Source organism: Gadus morhua, chromosome 14, assembly GCF_902167405.1.
Source record: "Gadus morhua chromosome 14, gadMor3.0, whole genome shotgun sequence".
In the NCBI taxonomy this organism is placed as follows: Eukaryota; Metazoa; Chordata; class Actinopteri; order Gadiformes; family Gadidae; genus Gadus; species Gadus morhua.
Window position 1 is genome coordinate 19,091,131 of NC_044061.1, and position 26,993 is coordinate 19,118,123.

Consider the following 26,993-nt stretch of genomic DNA (forward strand, 5'->3'; position numbering starts at 1 on the left):
AGCTACGATGGGCTCTGGGTACACGACAGCTCTATAGTGATTAATATACTATAGAAATGTCCGGTTCGATCCCTGTTTTTTAATTGCATATCGACTGTTTCCTGCGTGCTTGTTTCGAATGGGTACCAATATTCTTGCTATTGTTTTATTTAAAGGATTTTCTTCCCGTCATATTATTAACAGTTTTCAACCATCTCGAACAGTGTTGACATCTGGTGGTGAAGATCCATAAGTGGGCGTGGAGCTTGTGATTCCAGCCAATCGTTAGGCTAGGTTTTGTCTGTTTTTCTCTCTTATTGGCTGAAGCGATTTTACGTTTACGTGGTGTCATTTTGCAACGTATCGGTAGCGGGTTACAAAAGAGTGTTTCTTTATGCAACTCACTGAAACGTGTTGTCGTAGCGCCTTTGATATTTTTTGCAAGCTTTTCGGGTAAGTTATTGTTAACAGTCATGCAGATATCGCCAAACTATGTCTATGTGATTTTTTATTAAGTCATTGCATCGTGAATGGGCATGTGCTGTGCCCTTTGTGTTTAACATTTCTAACCAAGATAGTATAAACCAGTGCCACACTGGTTGGTTGATATAATAACAATACAGAACATTGTAAGATACAACTTTGACGATAATTTAGTGTTTTTTATACAACACACAGGTTGCTCTAACATTACATTGAAGTATAAACTTTATTAATTTGCTTTACTTATATTTTAAATAATATTTAAATTGAAGCTGGGATGGCGCATGTATGCATCCACTGGTTCCGAAAGGGACTCCGTCTCCACGACAATCCCGCCCTGATGTCGGCTCTGAGGGGATGTAAGGAGATCTATCCTCTGTTCATCCTGGACCCCTGCATCCACAACAAAGAGAGCATGGGGGTCAACCCCTGGAGGTTCCTCATGGGGTCCCTCCAGGACCTCGACGGCAGTCTGAGGAAACTCAACTTAAGGTAGGGTGCAGGAGTAATCATACTTTATATTTGATAACGGGCACAAGATACAGAAATGGTATGCGTACTGAATAGAGCTAATGACCACATTGTGTGGCCAAAGTGTCCTGCTAGAGAAATATGTGGAAAAACATGCATCAAAACTTGAAATAACATTTTAGCACTTTCCGGCATTTTATGTGAAAAAAAATGTACAGTCAACCTTATAATAACTTCATAATAAGACACAGCATACATAAAGACTTTAAAAATAAAAATCAAATGCTTTGAGATCTTGCCACCAAAGAACCCTCCTTCTCCTGTAAAGTGTTTGCCTCGCATAACCATGTAATTTAATTTATTAGTGACAACCGGATGCGATTTTTATCACAGCTTTTGTCATCTTTTTTTTTTTAATAAGCTTTTTGGTAGGCATTGTCCACCTCCGGGCACAGTCCCACTCAATTGTCAGTCGAATCCCAGTCATAATATGAACGTTATGTTTCCCTTCCAGGCTGTTTGTGGTGAGGGGCAAGCCGCAGGACATCCTCCCCCGGCTCTTCCAGAAGTGGGGCGTATCGCGGATGACCTATGAGTACGATACAGAGCCCTACAGCCGCAGCAGGGACCTGAAGGTGTCCGAGCTGGCCAAGGAGCACGGCGTGGAGGTCGTCTACAAGATCTCCCACACGCTGCATGACGTAGACCGGTCAGTCACCCACTGGACCTCTTCCCACTATCTAGTCCGGAAAAGCAGTGTCTCTCTGGAATAGTAGGACCGAGGGACTGACAATATGTTTGTACTAAAAATCTGCAAACAAAGCTTTTTTTACTTAATTTTTCACTTCTAAAAAATTGTGTGACTTTGTGATTCGGATGTCTTTCACCTGTAGTTTCTGTAATTTGATTTGGTTTTCAGGAAGGGTGTGTGTGTGTGTGTGTGTGTGTGTGTGTGTGTGTGTGTGTGTGTGTGTGTGTGTGTGTGTGTGTGTGTGTGTGTGTGTGTGTGTGTGTGTGTGTGTGTGTGTGTGTGTGTGTGTTAGGATCATCGAGGAGAACAACGGGAAGGCCCCCCTGACCTACGGCCGTTTCCAGACTGTTCTGAAGACCCTGGGACCCCCCAAGAGACCAATACCTTCTCCGACTGTTGAAGACATAAAGGGTAACAGATCAGGAAACGATTACATATATATACTGGGAGTCGAGTTCAATGTACTCACAACATGAATATACAGAAATTATTCATATTATGTAAGACTCCATACTTTATGGGTATGGTACATAGCAAGTCTATCAAATTACATTCTACATATTTTCAATTGAAATGACAGTCAAGAAGCTTAATACCACGGGCGGGGATATATTAAGCACACTACATACACACAGACAATTCAGACTGCAGGAATTTATCAGGAGCAGTCCTTTTTGTAGACACATACAGTAGATTATGGAAGCTTGTGTTTCCGTACTGGAAGTTGGAAAAATGAAAACAGTTGGCCTAACCTATAGAATGCTTGTCTACCACAGATGTGAAAGCACCGTGTGTGGAGAGCCATGAGGAGCAGCAGTATGGGCTGCCCTCCCTGGAGGAGCTGGGACATGACCTGTCCTGCCTGCAGGAAGCACAGTTTCCTGGGGGAGAGGAGGAGGCTCTGAGGAGGCTGGAGGAAAGCATGGAGAGAACGGTAAGATGGGGAACCAAGGGTGGTCTCTCTAACCATGGGCGTTTAATTGAGCTATTCCAATTTATTTCAAAGGTTTTTTTAATTATTTCTTGGAACAGGGTAGCAGAGTGGCTAGGGGGTTCCACTCCCAGCTGAGAGGTAGTGGGTTCAATCCCCCAATGTCTGATGAGTGTGTGAACCCCTATTTGCTCATTTACTGTCTAGTATCTGTATTTTAATTTGAGTCCCTTTTTAGATAAAATGTGTTTTGTGAAATGGTCCAATCTGTTAAATACAATGGCGACCCCTACTGGTGAAAGTGCCACAGTTATGGAAGTGCAGTCGGAAATATGATAAATAGTAGGTTAAGATTGATAACAGAATAGATCACAACTATTGGACAAGGCAAAGTATTCAAAATATTCACAGAATGAGTTCTAAAGTTTCCTGTCATTGGAGAGTCGGTTTTACGTCAACAATGTAAATACAATGAAGAAGAACAAATGATATCCACAAAAGTTGTAATTTCACGTGACAAAATGTATGAAAGGTATTCTCCCTGTTGACCAATGGGGTTTTACGTCATAATATGATGTTGTCCAATATGGATTAACATCATAATAACATGATGTACCAATGTGGATCAAGGTCATTATATCTTCTGGTTCTTCCAGGGGTGGGTGTGCAGCTTTGAGAAGCCTCAGACCGCACCCAATTCACTCAGCCCCAGCACCACCGTCCTCAGCCCCTACCTCACCTTCGGGTGCCTGTCTGCGCGCACCTTCTGGTGGAGACTGGCTGACGTCTACCAAGGGGTGAGTGGTTCAGTGTTTTAGATTTACAGGAATTCAACATTGAAGCAAAAACAGATTTTAGTGCTACAATGGTAAAGTGTCAAAAATCAGATAAAATTTAAGGACAGCTGGTTTTTGTTTCTTTCCCAAGAGCAACTTATGAGTTAGAGCACTCCAAAAACCACAACAATATTTTGTCTACATCACAACAATAGTGCTTATAATGCATAATAATATGCTTGTACTTCATGCATAACTGTAACACTTGAATACAAAATACCAGTGAAATGGTGCAAACACCATCAAAATGCAATCGGAAAAACCGTCTATGCCGTGCTCTATTTATATTTCTCATAGTATCTGAAGAGACACTAAAATGGGGACAACTGCTTTTGTTGTGCAGAAGAAGCATTCGGCTCCACCTGTGTCCCTGCACGGCCAGCTGCTGTGGAGAGAGTTCTTCTACACAGCCAGCGTAGGGGTCCCCAACTTCGACCGCATGCTGGACAACCCAGTGTGCACCCAGATCGACTGGGACACCAACCCAGAGTATCTGAGCGCCTGGAAAGAGGTAGGCTCCAGGGGCAATGATGTGGTGGTAGAGTGGAAACATGCATTGAACATTTGAAAAAAAAGAGAAATGAGTAGCTACCTTAGTAACCGACATATGGAGTGCATACTTCCTGCCATTTTCCTATCTCAGACTACAGGAAAATGTATATTCACGAGTTGTTATGTTTATTGTGCAGTGTTTTGGCAAAGCATGTTAAGATTCCAATATAGCTCTGCATTTGGCTCGAAAATATGGTGTTTTTGGAGTAAAATAAGCTTTCTAATTGAAGCTTAATGATGTCTCAAGAGACAAACGTTACGTAATGAAATTCCAAATTGAATCAAGGAGTAAACATCGTGGATCCCTGTAACCACCCATTTTCTGCCTTTTTCCTCTCTTTCTCTGTCTTTGTCTTTGTCTCCCTATGAAGGCTCGTACTGGCTTCCCCTTCATCGACGCCATCATGACCCAGCTGCGGCGGGAGGGCTGGATCCACCACCTGGCGCGGCACGCCGTGGCCTGCTTCCTCACCAGGGGAGACCTCTGGATCAGCTGGGAGGAGGGCAAGAAGGTGTGTACATCCTTATTAAAGGAACCCCTTTTTTGCCTGTGTGTGTGCGTGTGCGTGCGTGCGTGCGTGCGGGCGTGCGTGCGCGCGTCTGTTTGCTTGTATTTCCTTCTTAGAGGGAAGCATATCCCTTCTTTGCACGTTATCCTGCATGTTTATCGTATACTATTTATCGTTATGCTGGGTATTTATCTCGGGTTATCTTGGGTAGTTAGCTTACATTATGCAAAAATGGATGGTATTTTATAGTGGATCATTGTGTGCGTTATGCTAGATATTTATCGTACGTTCTACTGGATAATTATCGTATGTTATCTGGAATTTACTTTGTGTGTTATCCGTGAATTTTCATTGCACGTTATCATGATATTAATCTTATGTTATCCTGGACATTTATTGTACATTCTGCTAGGTATTTATCATTCGTTATGCAAGATAATTATTGAACTTTATAATGGATATTTATCATACATTATCCTGTATATTATACACAGTCATATATACTGTGTTGGGTATTGATTGTAAGTGTCATGGACATTTATCACAAGTTATCCTGAATATTGCTCTTCATCCCCAGGTGTTTGAGGGGCTACTGTTGGACGGAGACTGGGCTCTGAATGCAGGGAACTGGCTGTGGCTGTCGGCCAGCGCCTTCTTCCACCAGTACTTCAGGGTCTACTCCCCCATCGCTTTTGGAAAGAAGACTGATAAACACGGAGAATACATTAAGTAAGATCTTGATAACCGATTTGAAAACCTTTTTTTAGCCTTTTTTTTTGCTCACCATAAACTCATTACTATTCTTTAGGAAATATCTACCGGTGTTGAAGAAGTTCCCTGTTGAGTACATATACGAACCATGGAAGGCACCCCTTAGTGTTCAGAAGGCGGCGGGGTGCATTGTGGGTAAAGACTACCCCTCTCCAATAGTAGAGCACGAAGTAATTAGCAAACAGAACATCCAGCGCATGAAAACATCGTATGGGAAGAGATCTCAGGGAGTCTCTGAATCGCCACAACCAATGAAAGGTAAATAAAGAGTCTGAATCTTGTTATATTAAGTCTATATTTACGTCTATTTGAAATAATTTATACCACTTTCTTTGTTTTTGTTGTAGCTGAGAAGCGCAAGGGACCGTCTGTCTTGGACATGCTGAAGAATAAGAAGAAGAAATAATATAACAATCCTGCATCTGTACTGTTTCAGCATCACTTGTATTATATTGTCGGGGGCATAGAATTGATTATGCATAGTTCTGTTTATATGAACACATTATTAAAACAATATTTTTTTACATGCCTTCAACAATCTTTTCATCTGAATGACAAAACATGATTAGTTTCAGGGATAATATTAGTCAACCATCCTATATCTAACGAAAGATACTGTACTACTTTTATCGTTTTGAATAATAAAAAATTGCATTGGAAGCGGAATGGTGTCGCAAGTGAGTACTAATTGTCAGCTGCCAAGGCATAATATTGATAATTATATATCAGTCGTAAAGTTCAAAGTAGCTCACAACTTGGGTTGGTGAGATTAAAATAAAGCCCACCACTGTCTCTAGAGGGCACTCTAAGATTCACAAAGGATGGTAATGTTTAAATATTTGTAACTATGCTTGAAGATCATAATGGCTCCACATAGCTCTTAATTTTAGCCAGTCATTCTTATTTTATATCACAAGGGAAACATTTTAATGTTATATTTTATGAGGTTGTTCATCTTCTTCCATCCAATTTCTTCCATTTTTGATGAAGAGCAAGCAACCTAGTTTATCACGTTGTCTCATCTAACAAGAGACACTCATTAAAAGCACAACCAAAGATTTAAGAATACACCAGTAAATCAGAACTTTTCTAATAAGCCTATACAGAGTTTGGACCACTCTTCTCGGTTAGAAAAATTGGAAACATTTAAGATTTCATCTCCAGAAGGCAGGCCTACTTTTAACATTACATGCTGTATCTTTCTTAAAAATTCCCACACATTCTGTTCAAATGTTAAACATTTTGGCAGAATACCTCAGAAAACAGGCCTGAATTAATAAACGGCGTCCTTTCTGCTTAATTGCAGATCAGTAGTCTGTGCAAACTAAAAATCTGTCCTATTAGCGGTAACACAAGGGCGCCAGACTAACAGCCATTATGGTCGGGCGGGGGCGGGAGGGCATATGAATATGTAGCGTCCCATATGGTAATGACTCTGTGATGTCGTGTTGGACTGCGTGTCTGTGTATGTGTGCAGGGTTTGGGAGCCTAAGACACAGAGACGTGGGCCTCAGCTGTCCTGCGAGGTCAAGTGTCTTCTGGAATGCTCTTCCTTGGCCCTGAACATGGCGTGAATAGCCCAGCAGTGATGTCACAACCTCCACAGGGGCCGTACAAAGCCAAGCAGGGTTTCCACAGAGACCCCTCAAACATCAACACCATCTATCCTGCCAACATGGGTTTGTGTGTGTGTGTGTGTGTGTGTGTGTGTGTGTGTGTGTGTGTGTGTGTGTGTGTGTGTGTGTGTGTGTGTGTGTGTGTGTGTGTGTGTGTGTGTGTGTGTGGGGGTGTGTGTGGGGGTGTGGGGTTGTGTGTGTGTGTGTGTGTGTGTGTCCATCCTTCTGTGTGTTTGTTTGTGCGTGTGTTGATGTTTGTCTGTGGATGTGTGAGCTTGTTTGTATAAACTGTTTTTATATGTGTGTGTGTGTGTGTGTGTGTGTGTGTGTGTGTGTGTGTGTGTGTGTGTGTGTGTGTGTGTGTGTGTGTGTGTGTGTGTGTGTGTGTGTGTGTGTGTTTGAAGTGAACACTGGTTCACTTTTGAGAGCGATTGGTTTTTGAGAGATAGGCAAAGGGAGACCATAGGCACAAACCCAGTGTCGCCACGGTCCCAACATCCCATAATACCTATCTGTCCCAGGTGGGAGGTGTATCAAATGTTCGACCGGCCAGAGTCCTGACAAGCCCTGGCAGGTCTAGGGTCTTTCAAACCCTGGGCTGGCTTTACAGTTCCATGTTCCATCCGCACAGCCTTTTAATCCGTCTGTCTGTCTTTCCTACGACAGAGTGTCAGCCTCCATTTCCACTCCTCATCGTTCTGGGGTCCCTTCCGAGCTGGGCCGGAACACTTTGCGCGGTTATACTATATACGATTGATTTATGCCAGTGGATAATTCTCCATACAGGCAGCGAACGAATAACCCCATCACTATTTCTATTATGTGCTCTGATACTGCGGCATTGGACACACTTGGACACATGTTAGGTCAGTGATTCCCTACTGGGGATACTGGGGGTTCAAAATGAGTAGACATTAAAATGTGTTGCTGATCAAGTTCAGACGAAGACCGCAGAACACCTCTAACTGAAATGCAGAGGCCACAACAGTGAGGATAACGGCGCTAAATGAGGCAAGTGTTATATCCGTTCAGGGGAGAAGTGGAAGGGGTACTGATGGGGCTGTGGGGTATATAAAACAAAGAAAATGGTTGGAAAACACTGTTGCCAGACCAGAGTTAACGAGCATGACTGCTTGGTTTTTAGAAACTACTCCTGTATGTGTGGGAGCAAAGTAAATACTTCCTGTCCCGACACACTGCCGCCACACTAGTCCACTTTTAAAGGTCAGGACACACAACTGGAGCCTGGTCAACATGGCTCTTCTTCAGCACAGCACTAAGGAGGAGGTGCTAACCCCGCGCACCGAGGATGTGTCCTCTAACTATTGTCTCCAGCTCTATGCGTCACCTCCACAGCCTTCCACAGCGTCAGTCAGGGAACACATCAGTTCTTTCAGCCGCACTGCAGTCACAGTCTAACATGTTGGCCCCTATTGTAGAGTCCCACGGCACCTGTTGTGGGACTAAAAAGGCTTTAAATGTTCAACTTGGCAGAAAATGGGCATATGCTCACATATGTGTGTGTGTGTGTGTGTGTGTGTGTGTGTGTGTGTGTGTGTGTGTGTGTGTGTGTGTGTGTGTGTGTGTGTGTGTGTGTGTGTGTGTGTGTGTCCATCCTTCTGTGTGTTTGTTTGTGCGTGTGTTGATGTTTGTCTGTGGATGTGTGAGCTTGTTTGTATAAACTGTTTTTATATGTGTGTGTGTGTGTGTGTGTGTGTGTGTGTGTGTGTGTGTGTGTGTGTGTGTGTGTGTGTGTGTGTGTGTGTGTGTGTGTGTGTGTGTGTGTGTGTGTGTGTTTGAAGTGAACACTGGTTCACTTTTGAGAGAGATTGGTTTTTGAGAGATAGGCAAAGGGAGACCATAGGCACAAACCCAGTGTCGCCACGGTCCCAACATCCCATAATACCTATCTGTCCCAGGTGGGAGGTGTATCAAATGTTCGACCGGCCAGAGTCCTGACAAGCCCTGGCAGGTCTAGGGTCTTTCAAACCCTGGGCTGGCTTTACAGTTCAATGTTCCATCCGCACAGCCTTTTAATCCGTCTGTCTGTCTTTCCTACGACAGAGTGTCAGCCTCCATTTCCACTCCTCATCGTTCTGGGGTCCCTTCCGAGCTGGGCCGGAACACTTTGCGCGGTTATACTATATACGATTGATTTATGCCAGTGGATAATTCTCCATACAGGCAGCGAACGAATAACCCCATCACTATTTCTATTATGTGCTCTGATACTGCGGCATTGGACACACTTGGACACATGTTAGGTCAGTGATTCCCTACTGGGGATACTGGGGGTTCAAAATGAGTAGACATTAAAATGTGTTGCTGATCAAGTTCAGACGAAGACCGCAGAACACCTCTAACTGAAATGCAGAGGCCACAACAGTGAGGATCACGGCGCTAAATGAGGCAAGTGTTATATCCGTTCAGGGGAGAAGTGGAAGGGGTACTGATGGGGCTGTGGGGTATATAAAACAAAGAAAATGGTTGGAAAACACTGTTGCCAGACCAGAGTTAACGAGCATGACTGCTTGGTTTTTAGAAACTACTCCTGTATGTGTGGGAGCAAAGTAAATACTTCCTGTCCCGACACACTGCCGCCACACTAGTCCACTTTTAAAGGTCAGGACACACAACTGGAGCCTGGTCAACATGGCTCTTCTTCAGCACAGCACTAAGGAGGAGGTGCTGCCCCCGCGCACCGAGGATGTGTCCTCTAACTATTGTCTCCAGCTCTATGCGTCACCTCCACAGCCTTCCACAGCGTCAGTCAGGGAACACATCAGTTCTTTCAGCTGCACTGCAGTCACAGTCTAACATGTTGGCCCCTATTGTAGAGTCCCACGGCACCTGTTGTGGGACTCAAAAGGCTTTAAATGTTCAACTTGGCAGAAAATGGGCATATGCTCACATATGTGTGTGTGTGTGTGTGTGTGTGTGTGTGTGTCTACCTGTGTTTGTGTTTCTGTCTGTCTTCTTGGTGTGTGTGTGTGTGTGTGTGTGTGTGTGTGTGTGTTTGGATGTGTGTGTGTGTGTGTGTGTGTGTGTGTGTGTGTGTGTGTGTGTGTGTGTGTGTGTGTGTGTGTGTGTGTGTGTGTGTGTGTGTGTGTGTATTTGTGTTTGTGTGTATGTGTGTTTGTGTGTGTTTGTGCACATGTGTGATTTTGTGTGCGTATGTATCTGGCCTGGTAACACAGGTGGCTCCAATCTCTGTGTTGTAAATGACGAATGCAATGACTGGGAAATAGACTGTAGCTATTGGCTGCGCGCATTCTCTGCTGCAAACAGCTGTCTGTGTGTCACAGACATCGGCTAAATAGTCCCATCATAACAGATAACTTTTGAAGGGAATCTTTTAAATGTATATTTTTATTTGATATTCCCATCAAGTTTGTCAGGATTTAAATATTGGAGAGTTCGATTGGTGATTATTTTTCTTGTTGAACTAGTTAAATAACAAAATCAACTTTTCCATCCCTATTTTCATCATGGTTCAAATTTCCTAAAAGCCACATGTTAAAAAGCCTGGTTGCTTATAGTATAGTTTTCAATGGTATTACATTGCATTTTTATATATTTTGTAAGTAATATACACATGATATGCACACACCATTCATTACCTCTACCATAGAGGTTATGTAGCCCCAGTTAATATTTGTTGCCCCACTAACTCTGCCAGCCGTAGACAGCGAAGGGACTGGAGGCGCTTTACAGAGCTTAATAGAGCCGATTGGAAAACAAGATGGAGAACACAGTCTAGTTCTCTGACCAAACTCATTCACACTCTGTCATGTTTAGTTACCATACTTAGTTACATTACATACTGAAAGTGGTAAATGTTTAAAAAAAATATTCAAATTAATGACCGCTGTTGGGCTTTGATTTCCCTCAGCACCCCTGGGAGAATCCAGTCCATAATGGGCACAAGGCCCCAGGGTTGGCATAGTCCCTGTGAAGACAGCCAGCAGCCGGTGGCACTTATTCAACTGCCTGTCTGTCAGATGGTTCACACAGCTATAGAGAGGGCAGAATGGATCAAACCAAGTCTGTATACGCATTAAGACTAAATCTACAAAAGCAGTTGTTAGTTGCAAGACTTTACGAATGTATTGTGTGTTTTCAAATTTTTTCCCTCAAATTTGTGTTCAGTTCAGTGACAATACCGTGAGTACAAGGCTATGGAGGCCTTCTACCTGTTGTGCAGGGCCACACATAACATTCCAGGGACCATAGACAAAAACACTCTTGCACAATAAGATGAGATGCATTTTACCAGATTTAGCTGTGAAGTAATGTCCAGCTGCAGTCTATTGGCAGGTAGACACAAACACTCAAACAATTAATACAAATATGTATCGACAATTTATTTTACAAGCAATCGACAAATTCAATGCTCTGAAATAGCGGTATCTCTGGCTGTCACTGGCATGTAGTAAGCCTTACCTGCCTATTTGTGCGCACTGTGCAATCATTGCACATGAGTGCACAGGGTCTTCCACAAGAAAAGGCAGACCTATTTCTAAAGCTAGCGAGTCACATGTTTTAGAAGAGTGGCTTTGGTGGGAGGGCAGAAGGGTGGGGGAAGATTTATTTTGTTTGATACAAAATATTTCTTACTGGTTTATCCAAATTGCCTTGCCTAGTTCGAAAAGAAAAGGCAAATAGTCCAAAGGCAGAGCTGCATTTATGGACATATCAATCTCCCCGTGAAGTAGATCTTGAAGTTTTGCTCATTGGCCGAGTACGAAGCTGAACTAAGATCTTCCACATTGAAAGAGCAACATTATGAAATATCTTGAGCACTAGACCACCACCGGAACACAAAATTGAGTTGTCAAAGCTGAATATTTTAAACTTTTCGTTACATACTATTTTCAAATATCACAATGATTCTGTCGTGATTTTCTGTCCAGGATTTGCAGGGCTTCCTTCCAATAATCTGAGATTGGAATCCAGAAACACCTAGTATTAAAACAAATTTGACAAATTTTGAAAAACCCTTTGTTCTGGTTTATTGCAAAAATAAATGGTCACCGTTTCGTCAAACTTCAGATGGATCCTTTTGGCAATCCCATAACTCTCTTAGAGAAGATGTTTATCCTTTGTCCGGACGAACATAAGTACAAAATAGCTTGACATTTCCTTCATTTATCATGAATTCAGACAGCGTAGTGATGGGAGGGAATAGTATGGACGGGCACTAGGGAATCAAACCCCCTGACCCTGGCAAAAGCTGTACCGGTCGGGCCAGAACGTACCAGGGGCCGCCTTGTGTAAACTACCAGTCACTGGACTGCCACTGAACTGCCTCTAAACACTCCGCAAACAGGTTGTGTCACATAAAAATAGTGGTAATTTTAAGCAAACATGTGACAAAATATTATGATGGATGATGAAAATACGTTAATTAAAATAGCCACACAGCAAGCACACACACGTGTGTAATTTCATGAGCGACTATCTGATGCAACACAAGAGGAAATTCGGATTGCCGTCTTTGAACTTTGGGATTCAGGATCGCCTCCGGGCCAGGAAACTGTAACTGATAGTAGCAGGGACTTGTTATTATGTGTTCAGGAAGACACTTGTTGTTTGCAAGCAGGGATCTAAACAAAATAAACTACTCATAATATGACCAAAATACATCACATGAATGTGCAATGTCAACATAAAGTTACTAAAAGAACTGTTCATAGCCTGTTCAAATTGAACTGGATTAAATTGTAAAATGAGTGCACAAATATAGCAATGCATGGTTTGTTCTACTGTAAAATTGACGACGACGACAAAAAACAATACAATTCAAAATGTATTTCAATATCCGTAAGAATTATTCTGTGTTCATGTGAGTGTGTGTATGGCTTACACATGCATGTCCTCCATGTGCATGTGTAAAGCCTATAAGGATATGGGTGTGAGCAGCTACTAAACTGTCAGTCTGAGCGGTCTATATAAGGCAGTTCTATTCTGACCAGCCATCCTCTGGGGTCCAGTGTAATTGTCAATAGCAGGACAATGCATGCACTATTGCCCCACACATGGTAACATTAATGCCATATAAATAGACTATATTATGCCACCACTTCCTGAGCGTTTGCATGTATTCAGAGCTAAACGAGGAGGTCTACTGAGCGTATGTTATAGCAGAACGGTAGCTGGATTAATTTACTGCGCACATAAAACCCTCATGCAGTCAGACAGGCAGGCTCAAATCCTGTTGTTTTTTAACCCTAACCCTTTTTATAATTATCAATACACAACTACATTCTATGTAGAATATTTTTTTATGAAGATATTGTTTGTATCTTAGTAGTAAAACCTACACCCTTTTTCCGTCTCATCCCAATTGAAAGAACTACCAAATCTAAGAAGATTGTGTGGATTATTCCGGTGATAAAAGACTTGAATTTTCCCAACTATTCACAGAGACTATAGCTTTCTCTTCCAAAGTCTACACCTCGTTTTTTTAAATAAAATGGACCCAAGAAGGTACGTTTTGGAAAGTGTGATGTAGCCTCGTGCCTATTTGTAGGCCTCCTATAAATAACCGGCAGGCTACCCATGCTCATGTTTGATTGGAGATCGCAGAGCCTGGAGTGAGAGCAGTGCGCTATCTGTCAAGGCACACAAAGGAATATGTGAAGGGTGAGTGAACTAGTGATCCAACATGGGAAGAATCCAATGAACGCAATGCAAGCAGGAGTCGTAGGTAGCAAGGAACTGGGATTTATCCTTTTCTTTTTGAAGTAGCATCCTCTGTCTTGTTTTTCATGTTCTATTGTGTTTGGGAGAACAACACAACGCGAAAAAGTTTGCACCTTTTGTGATATTGTTGTTAGGTTTTGTCAAGTTTGATGTATTTCATCATGGAATAGCAGACTGCTGATTTATTTTCATTTATTTATTTCACTAATGAACCACTTAACTTTTCCCTCCTTTTTTTTCAGCCTCAATCTCGGTCTATTCAAGAATATACAAACTATCAGGCACCTAACGCCTCCAAAGGAATTACCCTCACATCTACAAGACAACACTATACAGTGCACCTCTCTCTCTCTCTCTCTGTCTCTTGCATGAGATTGTCCGAGTGAACCTGAATCGGAGCTGAAACACCGGGTCTGGTCGTAAGCATGAGTTCCAGGAGGGTGATGCAGCGCTCCTATTCTGGAGACGGACGCACAGGCCTCCACAATGCGGATGACGTCAGCGGCCGGCCATCCAGCCGGAGCTACCTCTCTAACGTCAGGCCCGAGAGCAGGTACACACCCAACAATTCAATGGGATACATTGAGGCTCTCAGATTTGTGATAGATAATATTGACGATAAATTCATGAGCTTCTTCCCAAGCAGATTGCAATCCCTCAATTCCAGTAACTCTGCTATTCCCTCAAAAAAGAGCTGCAAATCATAATGCTTTAAAATGCTAAATGGATTTCTGTCAGATAGATGTTCCATGTCGTGTTAGAAATTTGCATTTGTCAAACAACAACAAGGTGCTCCTCACATTCCCCAATGCCAAGTGGATGAAAAAAACAGAACATGAATAGTGTGTTGCGTGACGGCTTGCATGGCTGCAACTCCTTCTCGAGCCAGTGTCTTGCTGTGATAGCCTAATTGTGGTAAACATGCAGTGGAGTGTGTGAGGATCCTAACAAGGGCACTGAACCTGCACTAAACCTCGAAAAGCCTCATTTAACATCCGAGCAGATTTAATTTCCGTGCTTATTCCACACATGGACGACATAATCGATTATTGTTCTTCTATTGATGACTACCCGTGTCATGGTGACCCCTGATAACACAGTTCAATAAGAAATGCATTATATCTGACCTTAGAACATGTGAACATTATGTTAACAGGGCTTCATTCACCCTGTAATTACTGCACTAGAAGGTCATGTGTGTGTGTGTGTGTGCGGCAACGTTTAGAAAATTTATTTTTCTGATGGTTGGTTTCCTCCTCTTCTCGTCATATTTAGCTAACGTGCATTCGTGCATTTCCATGTATTGCCAACACTAGTAAATTTTTTGCTTATATATTTTGTCATTTTGATTCAAAATCAGATTTTCTTATCTAATTATTCTTGGCAGTGCTGATTATTTCGGGACTTGATAGTAGTGAGAGAATGCGCACAGCCAATTGATAGTAGTGACTGAATCAAAGATTAAATAAAGGAACAATTAATAGCTCTCAAATAATGTTTGTAAAATGTAATGTAAAAAAACAAATCCGTCAAGGGACACATTCATATCTCCATATGAATGCTTTGCTTACATGTGACAAGCATCCCTTGTGATGTGCGATGTAATGCCTTGCTAACATGCCTTGCATTCTGCTTCTACTTGCTTCCTTTCTGCCTAGCTCTCCGAGTCACAGGTATTCTCAGTATAGGCCGCCAAGGTATTGTGACTATTGTACCCTCTCTCTATCAATCATACGTCTAGTTCGCTGTCAGCATGAGTGTGAAAGTTCTTGAATGAATGCTATGCACTGAAGCGGATTGAATAACATTTCTGTTGACTTCTGAAAGTGTATTCATTAGTCTATATATTTTTTTAAATTTTATAAATGAATACTAGAATCATACAACATCTCACCTCATGGATAAAATGGGAAAAAAAAGTAATAATTGTAATTTTTCTGTTCTGCTTGATCGTTGTAAATCATAGATATTCAAAATAGTTACTGATTGAGTGATTGATTGATGGGTTTATGCATGAGAGCTATTGCTAGAAGATGCAGAACCATACAGCTCCATGCGATGACCCTCTTCAGGAGCACCCTGTGCAGTGTGATGGCCCAGTTAGCCGAGGAGACCCAGCCGACCTTCGAGCTCACCTTGAGGTCCAGAGCTGTGTCCGAGAAATGCAAAGTGACCTTTACCTGTGAAGTGAAAGGTAATAGCACAATCTGGCTAGATTTATTTAGATAAAAACATAAAAGTACAAGCTCAACAACAACATAAACAAATATACACCATACATGCACAATTGCTTTAGAATGGGTTGCTTTAAAATGTTCCCCCTCATGTTTTGCACCCTAAATGTTGGTTATGGAGAATTGTTTATTATTTAGTGAATACTCTTCTTAATCCACTACTTTATACCCATACAGTATGAACAAAATATAAGATCAACTTGTTAACCGACCTATTTAAGAAATCATTAGCAACTGTGATGCATACATTGCATACATTGTGTTAAATACGTTGTATTTTTTCTACTTCCCTTGTTTGTTTGCATTTTAGGTCACCCTATCCCTGAAGTGATTTGGTATAAAGATGATGTTCAGTTAGATAGATACTGCGGACTGCCCAAGTATGAAATATTCCGCAATGGACCAAATCATTGCCTGCACATTTACAAGTATGATTTATTATTTTTCAGACATTCCCTTTGCTGATTTAGAAATATTTACAGGATAGTGTACTGGCTAGGCTGGTTGACTCCCAGGTGAAACGTACTGGCTTCGATACCAATGTCCACAGCCTAACCTGCAGGCATCATTGAGAAAGATGCCTATTTCTTATCTTGCTCATTTCCTGTATCGCAATCGACTCTTTGGATAACAGACTGCTATCATTTCCCTCTGCCAACGTGAAGTTGTTATTGCTGTTGTTGTGGTTGATGACCTGATCTGACCGCTTGTTGTGCTTCCAGCTGTACGGTGGAGGACGCTGCTATATACCAGGCCTCGGCCAGCAACACTAAGGGCATCGTGTCCTGCTCCGGGGTGCTGGAGGTAGGCCTTATGAACGAGTACCTGATCCACCAGCGCTACTTCTCCAAGCTCAAACAGAAGGCTGAGAACCGCCGTAGGGATCTGGAGGGCCGCGAGAACCAGGGTGTCGCCGAGCAGGAGCCCCTCCGGAGCCTCAGCCCAGACCGCTCGCAGAGGAAACGCCGCTCCCCAATGGCGCCCCATTTCAGCGCCCCCGGCTCCATGGAGGTGGTGCCGAAACCCACCAGAGAGCGACCTGAAGCTCCAGGGCCAGGGGCTGAGGCTGCGGTGGAGGCCAGGCTGCAGGACTCTACGGCTGGGGCTACGGTGGCGAAGCCTCCCCTGTTGGCCAATGGGGAATCAGTGGCCCCCGCCGTTAACGGACACGGGGGGGTCACGGAGAACGGGGGCAAGGGGAATACTTACCTGTACGACTCTGTGCAGAAGGTTTTCACTCCGCATCAACCCAAAATCCCCTTAGGGGAGAAAAAGATTAAGATGTCAAACAAGGTGGAAGGTGTGAAGGAGAATGCCCTGGGGGAGGGGGTTTCCCAAGATGTGAGCTCAGATGTGCAGGGCTGTGAAACACAAGCCCGCAACAAGCTGGTCAATGCTCAGGGGTTTTCAGAGGAGGCGATGGAGAGCTCCCCTTCCTTCACTGCTCTGGATTCTGCACCTCCAGCAAAACCAGAACAGGGCCAGAAGAGAACAACAGAGGCAGCATTGAATGTCGATAAAACTCCTTCAAAGAAGGATGAGGTGTCTCTGGATGGAGCTTCGGCCCGTTTAGAGAGACCTAAAAGTGCCACGCAAAAGCAAAAGCCTGTTGCTAACACACGCTCTGTTGATGTTTCACTTGCTGGATCTCTGCGTAAACATAATGGTGAGCATGGGTCCGAAGGTAAAGAAGATAAACTATTATCTCAGGGGAAAGCTGAGCACAGAGATACAAAGAAAACCCAATTGGATTCAAGGTCGCAAAAGTCTCCCCAAGTTTCCCCAGCACATCGACCACCAACACACATAGCAACTCCCAAACAGCCCTTAATCAGAAACCATAAGCAGAAGGACATTAAAGGCAGTGGTGTCACAGCGGTGGATACTGCCATCGGACCCGCAGCGACAGAACTTCAAACTCTGAGCACTGCACCGAAATCATGTACTACCGTAAACGTGGAAACCAGTTTGGTGCCGGTAACTCCAATCAAGCCCTCAGAGCCCCCCTCAGGCCCAAGACGTCAGGGGACAACACTGCGGAGGTGTCAGTCGGCAGGGGATGCTGAGGACGCTCTCCGCCAGTCGCCAGGGGAACAGGGATGCAGGAAGGGAACAAACCCTTGCGTGGAGAATGTTTCTGTGTCTGAGCCACAACAGCTGGCCGAGGTGAGTGACCCTGTTTTGCATGAGCTCATGAATTGCTTTGCATTTCGACCACAGGCTAGATCGGTACCACAGGCATCCAATCTCTAAATATAGCTTTTACAAGCTTTCGCACCCACTGTTTGGCAGGAATTGAGTGACGCACACAAACTGGGGGATGCAGGTATAGTTGTATGTTTTGCAGTGCCTTGGTTAATAATATTCAGAAAGATGGAGACTTGGAAGACCCACGCAGTTGCAATATAATAATTAATTTATGTTGTCTTATATAAAGTCTAATGTAATTTAATTTGGCGGTCAGTGATCTTCACCGTGATTAATAGGAGCAATTGGTGTCTAATGATGAGCAGAACTGAAGACTTGGAGCCGATTTTGTATCATAATAACATTTATCTAGCGCACCAATTACTCTTGCTGCAGTTGTTTTGTACTCCCATAGCCTACATAGAAAAGGAGTATCTATTATTCATCTACTTTATCACAATATCCCATAGGCCTATTCATTTTTCAATATGAGTAAAGCTATTCAAAAAGGTGCGCTTAGGTGAAAGCCACGACCAGTCTTATGACAACTCACTCCAATCTCTCCATGATTTACTATACGAAAGACCCGTGCACTGCTCATGCAATATTTAACCCAGCCAGATGGATGCCAGACCAGTGGGGGAACAAAAGCTGAGACAGAACAGGTCATGATAGCTGAGTACCACTTAAAATGATTTACATACCACCCTGGCCCCACTGGGACTTAAAATAGTCTTCCCTCTTTACTTTTTCATGAAAAGGCAGAGGTATTTCAAAGACCCATCAGTACAACGGAACATAGACAGAGAACATGCGTCACATGTTAGTGTACTATACCTGCTACTGAGGGTGTTCATTTACATATTGTCCCTTGAGAGGTGATGTCAGCAGCCTTTACTGCTATTTGAGCTGTCTTTTTTTTACAGAGCACATGGCATTAAACTTAGCCATATTAATGCATACCAACGCTAAAAAATATAATATATATAAAAAAAACGATATACCGATATATGTATATCTCTTAAAGCTGCACTATGCTTTTTTTTGGCTTTAGCCACTTTGTTTTCAAAGTGAAATACTAGGGGCAATAATAGAAGCCATGCCCCCACCATTAACTTCAAAACAATCATTCATCAGATTAAGTATTATAAAACAAATTGGATTTGTGGAAAAATAAGCTATACGAAAAAACTATTTTGTGTGATGTCTGCAATGGAAAAGCGAAGGCAGGGTTAACATAAAAGTCCTTGGAATTATGATTGCATTTCATTCCTTGGATGTCCTGCTTGCACATACAACCAAGCTCTAAAATACTGCATCCTATGCTCACACTTGTTTTGCCCTTGCTATGCTGTCGCCACATGCTGTCGCCACGATCATAAACACCTGTGTTTATGCTCGCAGTATATCCAGGGATAAGGCGGTACATATTTTCAGCATGGACACATCTCTACTCCCTTTGTCCCTCAAGGTCACACAGGCCCAGGCACAGCCAAACCAGACCGATGCACCTCCCGGCCTCAAACCGCCAGCCCCCCCACGCCCCGTGGCCGCACCCCCTCCACGAAGGACTCCGTCAGAAGAGCCTGGGGTGGCAGGAGGGCAGAAGCACATTGAGCACCACCCTGTCCCGGGGACAAGGCGGACCGCGAGGGATCATTCCAGAGGATCAAGTGAACGCAATTCAGTCCCTTTTACAGACCCAGCGACGTTCCCGGACAGAAGTTTGGGCAATGGACAGAGCAGCCTAGGGTGTAGCGTGTCCCATGCCATCCAACATCCAGGCGAGTCAGCTGTTAAAACAGAGGAGGGGTTAGACGGACCGCTGGAGGGTGAGGTTGATGGGCACCAGGCAGGTACGTCGCCAGTATGTGAGGAGCGTCGGGCTCTGGGCCAGAAGAAAGTCGAGATGGAAGTTGATGTTGTTGTTGCCCTGAAGGAAAGGGAAAAAGCACAAATAGGAGCCACTCTAGATGACAGCCAAAAGGAAACTGTTTCCATTACACGCGCAGGTGTTTCTCACACTGAAATGAAAAATGAACCTGTGATAAAATCCAGAGTTGAGACCCATCCAATGACGCACAAAACCAACATAACTGGTTTTGACACCCGCAATCAACAAGTTACAATGGAACTAAGAAGTATAAATGTCCCAGACACAAGCGTATCTGAACAACAAATTAACCCCCTAAAGGAATCCCACAAACCTGAACCTAATGTTCTTTCAGTCGCTGAAATTATGAGATCTCAGATAAAGGCCCTTGACTCCAAGATGTCAAATCCATCTACAGATGAGACAAGTTCAGCTTCAGCGGATTCCATTGCCGCCACTCCAATTTTTGCTTTGTCAACCAAAAAAGAAGCAGCTAAAAAGACAGTTCCAGACTTAAGAGAGGAACCTAAAAAGGTACATGATATAGAGAGGGCATTAATGATTGAAGTGGAAGAGAAAATAGAGACAAAGCCCCCAGACCAACCCCCGAAACCCAGTCCCCCTAATACTGAAGCCGTAGCCTCTTTTAATGTCCCTCCACAGGGAGAAGACAATGCAACGGTACAGGATTTGGAGAAGACAGTGGAAATAGATCAGAGAGTAGAGGCCATTCCTGGTTCCCCTCCCGCGGGACTAGACCCTGCGGCAGAACAGTTTGGATTGGAACCTAGAATAAATCCTACAGAGTGTTCACCAGAGCCACCCCAGACTCCCACTGCCCCGAGTACTGAAGTGCTAACCTCTTCAACCAAAGGAGACGACATTGTGAAGGGACTTGATGTGGAGAGCACAGAAGAAATAGGAGGCGGTGGTGTCACAGCGGTGGATACTGCCATCGGACCCGCAGTGACAGAACTTCAAACTCTGAGCACTGCAACGAAATCATGTACTACCGTAAACATGGCAACCAATTTTCCGCTGGTTTATCCAATCAAGCCCTCGGAGAGAGTAGAGGCCATACCTGTTTCCACTCCTGCGGTACTAGACACTTCGGCAAAACAGTTTGGATTGCAACCTAGTATAAACCCTAAAGAGTGTTCACCAGAGCAACCCCAGACACCCACTGCCCCGAGTACTGAAGTTATAACCACTAACCCTTTAACTAGAGGAGAAGATATTGTGAAAGGACTTGATGTGGAGAGCACAAAAGAGATGGAACCGAAAACGGACCCAAATTCTGTTTCTACGCCTGAGGTACCAGATATCACGTTGAAACTGTTTGAAACACCACCAGGAATTCATCCACAAACAACAACAGTGTGTACGGCCGACCCAGCCCTGACTCCCATCACTCCAGCTATCCCCCCAGAAGCCATCCTCTCTTTCAGCATCCCGCCCATAACTGTGATTGACACAGAGAGCTTCGCAGACACTGGCAACACTTATAGCAGCATGGAAAATGAAGATATAGTGGACACAGGCCATGAATGTGGAACCCCATCTCCAGTTTCATTGGGAAATATAACTGACGCACCCCCTGCTGGCGCTACGGATCTCAATACCACAATTACATGTTCTTTTAATGCTTCTCTGGGAGGAGGGAACTGCAAAGCACTTACAGAGTCAAATTTGTCTGTTACCATGACTCAGGAACATAGGAAGCCTCCCTCAAGTGTGGAGACAGGGATTGACACTGCAGAGTTGTGTTGTACAGGAGACTCTAGTGAGATAATTGGTCCTTCCTTAGAACATCACAGTCCACAACACTTGGTACTGGTACAAGGTACTGATGAAGGATTTAAACAGATCCCAAATCCGGAACTTCAACTTAACATTGAAAGTAATTTGAAAAGCATGCCTGTACTTTCTACGACATGTGTTGACGCGCAGAAGATACCCGAGCTTAATAGAAGCAGTGTAGAGACCAAACAAGTGATTGACTCTCAGCAGGAGAGGAACCTCTCCATCATTGAGCCATCAACGACGGCGATAGCCCCTCAGATGTCTTCTTTGAACGATGAAGCCCCCCTACAGGAGGTTAAGAGCGATGCTCCGACCTTCTCTTCCGCTACCCCAAAGGAACTGGCCTTGGGAGCACGACGAAAAATCCTAATCCCCAAACCGAAAACGGTCGAGGACAATCCGACTAGCCCAAAAGCCGTTGACAGGGAACTTCAGAGCGAGGAAGTTCTCCCAAAGCCCAGCAAGGTGCTCCCGGGTGCTGCGACTCCGTACCCCCTCTCCGTACCCCCTAGTCCGTCTCAGCAATCTCTCTTAGCTGTTGAGCCCATCGGCCAGCGGACTCCGCCAGTGAGGAGGCGGTCACCGCTGTTGAGCAGGAAGTCGGTGGCTCAGGAGACCCCAGGAGGGGGAAAGGAATCCCTGCAGCAGCCCCAGGCCCAAAGGAGTGAGGAGAAGTCTGCAGAGAAGGAAAAGCCTGACCCGTTCAAAGGTAGAACGCTTCATTCAAAACATCCTCTGATAACCTATCTCAACCGCACCTTTCTTTAATTTGTCATGTTTGATGAGTAGTTTGGCATTGTTTGTCGAGGGAAGCCTCTCTGATAAGAGATCCATACAAATCCAGTATAATAAACATAGCGCTATGCATCCCTTGGGCCACTAATATTATGATTAAATAATTTCATTTAATTAAATAAGCCACTGTTAGTCAGTGCAGCTTTCTTTGGCCAGGTCTCACTGGAACCCCAGACAGCAGGAGCCCCCTGCTTGTTAGTTTTGGCACGGCCGCTACCAACGCCAGGATACAGACGAGACACGGATAGGATTCCCTCTGTCGTTTTTAGGAGAGCAGAGAATGTGAAACACAGTAAGGTTCAGATGTAACACGCCATGGGGGGGCCTGTATTCCCCTTTTAGCTCCTCAGGTCATCCGTAAGATTAGAGGTGAGAGCTTCTCGGATGCCTCGGGACACCTGAAGCTGTGGTGCCAGTTCTTCAACGTCCTGAGCGACTCTGTTATCAGCTGGTATAGGGACGATGTGGAGGTAGTTCAGGTGAATCGAAGGTGAGTCCAAAATAGCAAAATAAAATATGGAACCATTCAAATTTATCATTGAAAAAAAGCCCATTAATAATGTTCTACAACCATTCATTTCTATGAATCAATTTTGTTTTAGTGATTTGCATATTAGGGATTGGCAAAATTAAGATCGGTGTTCATTTCTGCTTGTTTGTGTATAGTGCAGGAGATGAGACCCCAGTAAACCTTGCTATTGTCCAAGCATCAAAGAGAGACTGCGGGGTTTACGGGTGCAAGATCACCAACGACCATGGCACCGACATCACCGACCTCCTGCTGAGTGCAGAAAGTAGGTATTACATCACGGTACTATTATAGCATTGATAATGATGATCCAACTGTATAGTATGAATAGCACTTAACAGCTGCAGTGTAGTTTGAACTCTGTCTATTTGTATTGCAGTCCTTGGGGGGATGCGGCTGCGTGAGGACCTTGGTGGTAAGATATTTTGCAAACTTTTTCACAACAGACGTCACTTAAGCTAGTTTTCCTTGCACTTTATATCCATGTGTATATAGAGCATGGCATGAACACTGCCAGGATCCGGGCTTTGATTCCCACTGTGCCCTTAGAATGCATTCACAGTAACACGTCCACCAAAAGGCTTTTATTTATGTACTTAATATTTGTTCAACTATTTGTAATAATAAATAACAATGTATACCTATACCAGTAACTCTGTCGTTTCTGAAATGTATATAAAGAGGCACTTCAATACAAAACAGGGAAAAACAAAGAGTGAAGATTAAACAGACTGCAGGTTTCATCAAGCCATTTTAATGCATTGAACGTATCTCTAAATCTCTCATACTCTGACCCTGGGTTCTGTGTAGTGGGAGAGGAGATTGAGATGACTCCGCTCCTGTTGAATAAGGGCGTCGCCGACAGCGGGGTCTGGGGCAACAAGTTCTTTGGGCGTGTCATGGTGCAGGAGTCTCATATTGGAGGTGGCTGTTCCCGCAAAACCTGGAGAGCCAAGGTGGTGTACGGCCTGGAGCCCGTGTTTGAGTCCGGCACCACTTGTGTGATAAAAATGTGCAACCGGATCGCCTATGGAGGCAAAGGAGAGGCCCAACTCACAGAGAGGAATGTGGAAATGGAGAGACAGGCAAGTACATCGTGACAATGAAAATGTGAGCTGCTGGTGGAGAGATACACAATAACAATGACGTTATTGGGATTCTCAAGTCAACAGTTAACAAAGGAAAATTAGGACTTTGACACAGACAAAACAACTCCATAGATTGGCATGACAAGATGTCATCCTAGGTTAAGGAAAGGGAAAGAAAACTTTATGGTACCCAAACCTAACACTGATATCAACATTATACCATCCTTACACAACTAACTTATAGTTTATTACTAAATTAATTAATTAATTATATTTCAGCATCACTGAGGTAAAACATATCAAGATATTCTCATTTATGATAAAGGTATCTTTACAATTCTTATCTTCCATTTTGTACAAAAACAGAGATGTAGAATTCAGAGTCTGGCTCGGGAATATTGTAAGATCTTCTCTGCGGAGTCAAGAGTGGTTGAAAACTTTGGTCCGTGCCTTGAGTGAGTATAGGATTCGGACCACCTGATGGATCCACCAATATACAGCATGATGCGTGATTACATTCCAACCACATCCCTGCCTCACTCGGTTGTCCCAGGGTCATTCCAGTCTACCTGATGTACCGGCCAGCCAACACCGTGCCCTACGCCACAGTGGAGACAGACCTGAAGGGGGTCTACCTGAAGTACTGTAAGCTAAGTGCTGGGAACGGGCTAGTCTCCAGGACTGGCTCTGAGGTGGAGCTGAAATGCTGTGCTCTGCAGCACTGGATCCATCAGTGGACCAACGGGAACCTGCTTTTCACTCAGCTGGAGGGTAAGACATTGAGCTTAGATCTCCTCATCGTCTCAGCTCAGTAGACTGTAATGGCACTGTTGGGATAAATGGCCCCTCTAGTATAGCATTAGTTTATTCTGTGGGAGGATAATTTTGCTAAACTTAAATGTTGACTCCTTCTAATAAGGGTGATTGACCATACAATAACATCCAACCAATTGAAAGTTGAATTTATGTATTTATGTTATATATGAAATTTGATTATTTTGCAGGTGTGGACAATAAACTCACCAATGTTGGAATATCAATCAAATCAACTGGGTTGGTATACATGCTACTCACATATAAAATCTACACATTGACAGCATTTCACATACTAACGAAAACCAGCAAAGCTTCAACAAGTGATGTTTTATTTGTGGTAATGTTGTGATTACAAATTTTTGTAGCTAATGCTAATATCCCACCAGATGACATTGCGGTCTTTTGCCGATACAATATCCTAGCAGATGACGCTCAGTGTTGTTTTTCCTACTGCAGGTATCAGGGCCTGTCAGCCGTCGGGAATCCGGACCTCTTGGAGCAGTTTGTGTCCCAGCACCAGTGTAACTACTACTGTGGACTGCTGGGCCTTAGGTCCCTGAAGCCCACAGACTCTCTGCAGACGCCGTCCTCCAAGTCCAGGGGCTCCAAAAGCCCCCTGCTGCAACGCAAGACGGCGGCTGGCACACACAGCCCTGGGACAGCCAGGAGAGCGGCCCTCAGCCCCCGGCTACCCAGGAAGGCTGACGGGGAACAGGATAGGAGCAAGAGTCCTATGAAAGCAAAAGAGGATAGCCCCTCAAACATAACGAGTTAATAGCAGCCTCCTTAAGTCTCTCACCTCTCGGGAGATCCCAATGAGAGGATCGTGAAGTGCTGGTTGTGCAGAAGAGAACCAGATCTCAGGCCAGTAGGCTGGTGGATGTGTGGGTGCAGATCCCTACTGCTAGGAAGAGGAGGTGCACCCGTTTCCTTGAGCTTTATCCCCCCTAAAGGGGGTTGAGAGGAGAATAATTAACTTGTTAAGGATGTTGACTAAACCTGGGTACCTTATTGGCACTCAAACAACATTTAAAATGATCACCAGAAAACCACACAAAAGAATGGCATAGATTGTTATCCTGATTTCACCAAAGGTCAAAAATAATTGAAATTAACTTTTGTAGTAATTAAAATGTCAAACTATTAATTAAAATGTAATGAAATAAAAGAATAATGTTCGATGAGAAGTGCTGTATACATCACTCAACACAATTCAGATAGACACATTATAATTTAATTGAATAAGGCTCCCAGCATTGGGAGTCTACAATGTTGAATCACTCTTGGATATAAATATAATATAATTATATAATAATATAATATAAAATATAGGTTCATCATATAGTAGTAGTTTGTCTATATGTAGAAACACATACAGCATTGTTTTTCTATGAATCAAGTTTTTTGTACAATATTTGTGTTTATTTATGCATAAACCACTGATGCAGGGACTCCTTCCTGTAAAAGGTCAAATTGGTCAACTCAATTAAACACCTGAATCATGAATGAACAAACAAGTTTGACCGTTAAAGGCAAAAGACAATGTGTAAGCTATCCAGAGTGTCTCCACTGTGTCAGCTGTGATGACGTTCAAGCCACCGAAACGCGTCACAAGCTGTTAACAATGGAATAGAACATGACACTTGACCGGGACTTCAACCAGAAGGCTAAGGCTTTAATTACACTAATTTTCCCACCCCCTACCCATCGGGAGTGGAGATTCAAAATTTGGGAAGACAAATGAGAAATGTGTAGAGTAGGGCTTGAGATGTTATTGCTGCTAAACCAGAATATTTTTGCCTGCTTTTTTTTTTTCTATTACCAAACTAAAACCAGGGCGGTTACTCATTTCAGCTATTTGACACCGTTACAATTTTCCTTGATTGATGTTTGAAGATTTTTAATTTCTCCAAAATAATAACAATTGTGGACAATGGTTGAGATATAGATAGAGCAAACTATTACCTTGGTTGGTCAGATTCAAAAATGTGTACGTTCAAGTTAGCTGATTGTACACTTGGTTCAAAGACACACACGTTATTTTGTATGGAAATATCTCTGAAT

General features: G+C 43.6%; 2 protein-coding genes across 4 annotated transcripts; both read left to right on the forward strand.

Annotated features, from left to right (window-relative positions):
- Positions 1 to 9: 9 nt before the first annotated feature.
- On the forward strand, positions 10 to 5,949 carry cry5 (cryptochrome circadian regulator 5). Its single transcript, XM_030377529.1, has 11 exons — positions 10 to 432; positions 735 to 954; positions 1,448 to 1,642; positions 1,977 to 2,095; positions 2,461 to 2,618; positions 3,272 to 3,412; positions 3,795 to 3,962; positions 4,375 to 4,515; positions 5,090 to 5,241; positions 5,321 to 5,541; positions 5,631 to 5,949. Exons 2-11 carry the CDS (start codon positions 740 to 742, stop codon positions 5,687 to 5,689), a joined length of 1,569 nt encoding a protein of 522 aa, XP_030233389.1. The 5' UTR covers positions 10 to 432; positions 735 to 739; the 3' UTR covers positions 5,690 to 5,949.
- A 7,505-nt stretch (positions 5,950 to 13,454) lies between these two features.
- Positions 13,455 to 26,113, forward strand: alpk3b (alpha-kinase 3b). Of its 3 annotated transcripts, none has more exons than XM_030377527.1 (14): positions 13,455 to 13,544; positions 13,847 to 14,157; positions 15,677 to 15,798; positions 16,149 to 16,266; positions 16,561 to 18,004; positions 19,497 to 22,410; positions 22,839 to 22,986; positions 23,163 to 23,290; positions 23,405 to 23,440; positions 23,836 to 24,110; positions 24,480 to 24,568; positions 24,667 to 24,884; positions 25,118 to 25,166; positions 25,386 to 26,113. In XM_030377527.1, the coding sequence occupies exons 2-14, from the start codon at positions 14,030 to 14,032 to the stop codon at positions 25,702 to 25,704; spliced, it is 5,988 nt and encodes a 1,995-aa protein (XP_030233387.1). In that variant the 5' UTR covers positions 13,455 to 13,544; positions 13,847 to 14,029; the 3' UTR covers positions 25,705 to 26,113. The 3 variants fall into 3 exon arrangements, with proteins under 3 accessions (XP_030233387.1, XP_030233386.1, XP_030233388.1); XM_030377526.1 differs by having other exon boundaries at positions 13,509 to 13,608; XM_030377528.1 differs by lacking the exon at positions 13,455 to 13,544 and having other exon boundaries at positions 14,085 to 14,157; positions 15,263 to 15,798.
- The last annotated feature ends 880 nt before the right edge of the window (positions 26,114 to 26,993 follow it).

What these genes read in the sequence shown, in the direction of transcription:
- cry5 (XM_030377529.1), top strand. Translation starts at nt 740, where the DNA reads ATGGCGCATGTATGCATCCACTGGTTCCGAAAGGGACTCCGTCTCCAC. An exon ending in CTGAGGAAACTCAACTTAAG is followed by an intron (nt 955 to 1,447) that starts GTAGGGTGCAGG and finishes TTTCCCTTCCAG; the next exon opens with GCTGTTTGTGGTGAGGGGCA. An exon ending in GCTGGGAGGAGGGCAAGAAG is followed by an intron (nt 4,516 to 5,089) that starts GTGTGTACATCC and finishes CTTCATCCCCAG; the next exon opens with GTGTTTGAGGGGCTACTGTT.
- alpk3b (XM_030377527.1), top strand. Translation starts at nt 14,030, where the DNA reads ATGAGTTCCAGGAGGGTGATGCAGCGCTCCTATTCTGGAGACGGACGC. An exon ending in GTAGTTCAGGTGAATCGAAG is followed by an intron (nt 22,987 to 23,162) that starts GTGAGTCCAAAA and finishes GTTTGTGTATAG; the next exon opens with TGCAGGAGATGAGACCCCAG. An exon ending in CCTCCTGCTGAGTGCAGAAA is followed by an intron (nt 23,291 to 23,404) that starts GTAGGTATTACA and finishes TTTGTATTGCAG; the next exon opens with TCCTTGGGGGGATGCGGCTG.